We start from the raw sequence: 5,077 nt of genomic DNA on the forward strand, positions 1-5,077 counted from the left end.
TCGGAATAATTGAGCTAGGGTGGACTTAATTGATTGCTGGAATTCTTTTATTAATTGTTGGAATTTTTATTCATCTTTTAGTTAATTGGAAAAATTGGTTTATTCGGATTTTATTTATTTAATTTTAAGTTTAGTATTTTCTATATTTTCTTCTCAAAATTTCGTGGTTACTTTGCAGACTTTAATTAGAGAAATTCTCGCCAGTCCCTTGGGAGACGATTTTGCTTACTGCTGTCTGCGCAGTGTGGGCATACCGGCTGACCGCCGGATATTTTTGGTGTAAAACAACGCACCAAATTTTGGCGCCGTTGCCGGGGATTGGTTTTAAGCAGGATTTTACTGATTTCAGTCTGTCTTTTATTTTTAGTTATTTTATTTTTAGTTTATGCCCCGTTCTTCTCGTACAGGCGTATTAGTTTTTGATCCAGAAATCGAGAAGACCGCACGAAAGTTGAAGAAGCAAGCTAAGGAGTGGAAAAAGAGATCCAATTCTGCTCCACCGAGTATTGAGGATCAAGAAGAAATTGAAGATCCAATGGGTGACCGTAATAATAGGGATGAGGAGAACGATAGAGAGATCGTTGATCCTCGACAGGAACCACCTCAACTGATCAGAGAGTTAGGCCGTCATAGAAGCAATCGCCCTTTGTGCATTGTCCTTCCTGCCATTAATGGCAACGCTGAAATACGGCCTGGTTTCATTCAAGTGCTACCCAAATTCGGTGATTTACCTGGAGAGAGTGCACACAAGCATCTGGCTGAATTTGATCTAGTTTGCTCAACTCTACGCCCTCATGGTTTTACTGAAAATAATTTGAGGCTATTGACTTTTTCTCATACTTTGCAGGGTAGAGCGAGAGATTGGCTTTTTGATCTTCCTCCTGGTTCGATTAGAACTTGGGGAGATTTAGAAGAACAATTCTTGCGAAAATTCTTTCCTGAGTCCAGAGCTGCAAATTTGAGAATGGCCATTAGCAGCATTAAACAGAAGAAGGCGGAGAGTTTAGCCGATTATTGGGAGAGATTCCAACAGCTGTGTCGCAAGTGTCCTGATCATGGATTTTCTGACTACCAATTGCTTACTAACTATTTTTATCGTGGTATGTCTTCTTTTGATAGGAAAATTGTTGACGCTGCTTGTGGTGGAAGCTTGACCAATAAAACTTTGGACGAAGCAAAGCAACTCATCGTTGACATGGTTTCAAATGGCCAACAATATGAGGATGAGGATGATGATCGTTATAGGCCAGTGCAGAAAGTAGAAAATTCCAACATGAACGAGAGAATTGATGCTCTCACCTCTTTAGTTAGAGGACTTGCTGTCTCTAAAACTCAACACGTTCAATGTGGAATTTGCTTTGAAAATAATCATCCTACTGATGCATGTCCATCTCTGCAGGATAATAATACTGAGCAAGCGTGCATGGGATCCGCTGATGAGCAAGAGATGAACGCACAAAGGCAAAGGCGAAACGACCCTTTTTCCAACACCTACAATCCAGGGTGGAGAAATCACCCAAATTTTAGGTGGAAACAGCAGGAACCAGGGATGTACGCGCCGAATCCGCCGCAGGCTGGACAGTATGCCCATACCGCACGTCCTGCACCGAGTTCTGCACCCAATATGAACGATATCATGAAGAGCCTCGCCCAGAGCAGTGAAATTGTGAAGAATTTGGTGCAAAGTCAGCAGGCATTCCAGCATGAAACTCAGGCAGCGTTGAGTAATATGGGCACACAAATCACGCAGTTAGCCACTCAGGTGAACAAGCTGCAGGCGAATCAAGGTCGACTTCCTTCTGTCACGGAGATGAATCCCAAGGAAAATGCAAGTGCTGTAACTACAAGAAGTGGGAGAATTCTAGCTGAGCCACAGCCTAAGCAGCAGGACAAAGAAAAGCCCGATGAAGCCAAGGACGATGCAATTAGTGAGAAGTCACCAGAATCCACCGAGCCTATCTCTTCTAAGGTAAGTGGAAAACCTAAGGTTTCAATTCCTCAATCACTGATTGCACCACCTTTTCCTTCTAGGTTGGCTCAGAACAAGAGAATTGAAGAAGAGAAGGATATTCTAGAAATCTTCAAGAAGGTAGAAATAAACTTACCCTTGCTTGATGCAATTAAGCAAGTTCCCAGGTACGCAAAGTTTTTAAAAGAGTTATGCTCTAAGAAAATGAAGTTTGGGAATGATGCGAGAATTCGAGTGAGTGAGAATGTTTCTGCTGTTCTTCAAAGAAAATTACCTCAAAAGTGTCGAGATCCTGGTATGTTCACCATTCCATGCATTATAGGTAATAAGACTGTTGAGAGAGCCATGCTAGATTTAGGAGCATCCATAAATGTCATGCCTTATTCTGTGTATAAGGATTTGCAATTAGGACCTTTGAAAGACACTCGTGTAATCATTCAGTTAGCTGATAGGTCTGCTGCATATCCCGAAGGTGTTGTTGAGGATGTCCTTGTCAAGGTCAATGATTTGATTTTTCCTGTGGATTTTTATATTGTTGATATGGATGATTCTGCTAAGCAATCCTTGATTCTTTTAGGGAGACCATTCATGAAAACTGCTAAGGCAAAAATTGATGTGGATAGTGGAATGCTTAGCCTTGAATTTGATGGAGATGTTGTCACATTTAATATTTTTGAGGCTATGAAGCATGTTGAGGATCCTGAATCTGTGTTCATGATTGATGTTATTGACCATTTGGTTGAGGAATTTATTGAGAATTTCAGGGAGGATGAGCTTGAGCATGTTATTTTCAGTTCCCTAACTGAAGAGAACTCCAAAACTGAGGAGAATGAAGCCATTAGAGAGATTATCATGCAGCTGTACTCAACGGAGGAAATTCCAGTTCGGCACTTGTCGAGCAGGATGCCCATACCGACCAGCACAGAACCAATTTTGCCCTCTGTTGTGAAGCCACCGAAGCTAGACTTGAAGGTACTGCCCCAGCATCTGAAATATGTATTTTTAGGAGAGGATGACACGCTGCCAGTGATCATCAGCAATGAACTCAGTACAGAACAAGAGGTAAGGTTGGTAAGTCTTCTTAAGATGCATAAATCTGCCATTGGATGGACTATAGCCGATATCAAAGGTATTAGTCCCTCTACTTGCATGCATAGAATCTTACTTGAGCCTAATAGTAAGCCGTCTAGGGATCCTCAAAGAAAATTGAACCCTGTCATGAAAGAAGTTGTGCTTAAAGAAATTCTTAAATTGCTTGATTTAGGGATTATTTATCCGATTTCTGATAGTACATGGGTCAGTCCTGTTCATGTGGTTCCAAAGAAGTCTGGTTTTCAATTGGTTAAGAATGAGAAGAATGAGTTGATTCCCATGAGGTTGCAAACTGGTTGGCGTATGTGCATTGATTTTAGGAAATTGAATAATGCTACTAGGAAAGATCATTTTCCATTACCTTTCATTGATGAGATGCTTGAGCGATTGGCTGGTAAGGAATTCTTTTGTTTTCTTGATGGCTACTCTGGATATTTTCAAATTTTTGTAGCTCAGGAAGATCAAGAGAAAACCACTTTTACTTGTCCTTTTGGTACTTTTGCATGGCGTCGTATGCCGTTTGGATTATGTAACGCTCCTGGTACTTTTCAGCGTTGTATGATGAGCCTATTTTCTGACATGATTGAGAGTTGTATAGAAATTTTCATGGATGATTTTACTGTGCATGGAGACTCTTTTGACCATTGCTTGACTAATCTTGAGCAAGTTTTGCAGAGATGTGTCGACACTAATTTGGTGTTGAACTTTGAGAAATGTCATTTCATGGTGAGAGAGGGGATTGTTCTTGGGCATGTGATTTCTGCAAGAGGAGTAGAAGTTGATAAGGCAAAAATTAATTTGATTGTTAAGTTACCTTATCCTTCTAATGTGAAAGAGATTCGTGCTTTCTTAGGCCATGCAGGTTTTTATAGGCGCTTTATCAAGGACTTCGCAAAGACTGCTCAACCTCTCACTAGGTTGCTTCATCAAGATGTGTCTTTTGTGTTCGATGACAAGTGCAAGGAGGCCTTTGATTTGTTGAAGAGTAGACTCACTTCTGCCCCCATCATTCAGCCACCAATTTGGGGAGAGCCTTTTGAAATCATGTGCGATGCAAGCGACTACGCCGTTGGAGCAGTGCTAGGGCAGAAAGTTGGGAAAGAGAGCCATGTGATTTACTATGCTTCCAAAACTCTCAACCCGGCTCAATGCAATTACACAACCACGGAGAATGAGCTTTTAGCCATCGTTTTTGCTTGTGAAAAATTTAGATCTTATTTGATTGGCTCTAAAGTTGTTGTTTATTCTGACCATGCAGCTCTTAAGTATTTGCTCTCTAAAAAAGAATCTAAGCCTCGCTTGATCCGTTGGATTCTTCTTTTGCAGGAATTTGACTTGGAGATTAAAGATAAAAAGGGAGCCGAGAACTTGGTAGCTGACCATTTGAGCAGACTGCAGACTGTGTCGGACGGTATGCCCATACCAGACGACTTTCCAGACGAACAGCTGCTGCACATCGACGGTAACATTCCTTGGTATGCTGATTTGGTTAATTTTCTAACTGCTGGAGTTTTTCCTAAGGGAATAGAGACAGCCCGTAAGAATAAGTTGAGGAGCCAAGCAAAATACTTCATATGGGATGATCCTTATTTGTGGAAGACCTGTGCGGATCAAGTGATACGACGTTGCATCCCTGATGAGGAGATTCATTCCATTTTGAACTTTTGCCATGCTCATGCTTGTGGAGGTCACTTTGGTCCCAAACGAACAGCACGTAAGATTCTTGATTGTGGTTTTTATTGGGAAAGTATTTTTAAGGATTCTTACAATTTCTGCAAAAATTGTGACAAGTGCCAAAGAACAGGTAATATCTCTTCTCGCAATGAAATGCCTCAAGTCCCTATTTTGGTTTGTGAAATCTTTGACGTTTGGGGAATGGATTTTATGGGGCCGTTTCCTAGTTCTTTTGGGAATTCTTACATTCTTTTGGTTGTTGATTATGTTTCAAAGTGGGTGGAAGTGAAGGCCACCCGCACTAATGACTCTAAAGTAGTTGCAGGATTCCTTAAAGCTAAT

The 5,077-nt window shown here is 41.1% G+C and overlaps 1 protein-coding gene across 1 annotated transcript; it reads left to right on the forward strand.

Annotated features, from left to right (window-relative positions):
- The first annotated feature begins 385 nt into the window (after nt 1-385).
- LOC130996980 (uncharacterized) lies at nt 386-2,418 on the forward strand. The gene is made up of 2 exons (XM_057922261.1): nt 386-2,264; nt 2,366-2,418. The coding sequence occupies exons 1-2, from the start codon at nt 386-388 to the stop codon at nt 2,416-2,418; spliced, it is 1,932 nt and encodes a 643-aa protein (XP_057778244.1).
- The last annotated feature ends 2,659 nt before the right edge of the window (nt 2,419-5,077 follow it).

The sequence above is a fragment of the Salvia miltiorrhiza genome, chromosome 8 (assembly GCF_028751815.1).
Source record: "Salvia miltiorrhiza cultivar Shanhuang (shh) chromosome 8, IMPLAD_Smil_shh, whole genome shotgun sequence".
NCBI lineage: Eukaryota > Viridiplantae > Streptophyta > Magnoliopsida > Lamiales > Lamiaceae > Salvia > Salvia miltiorrhiza.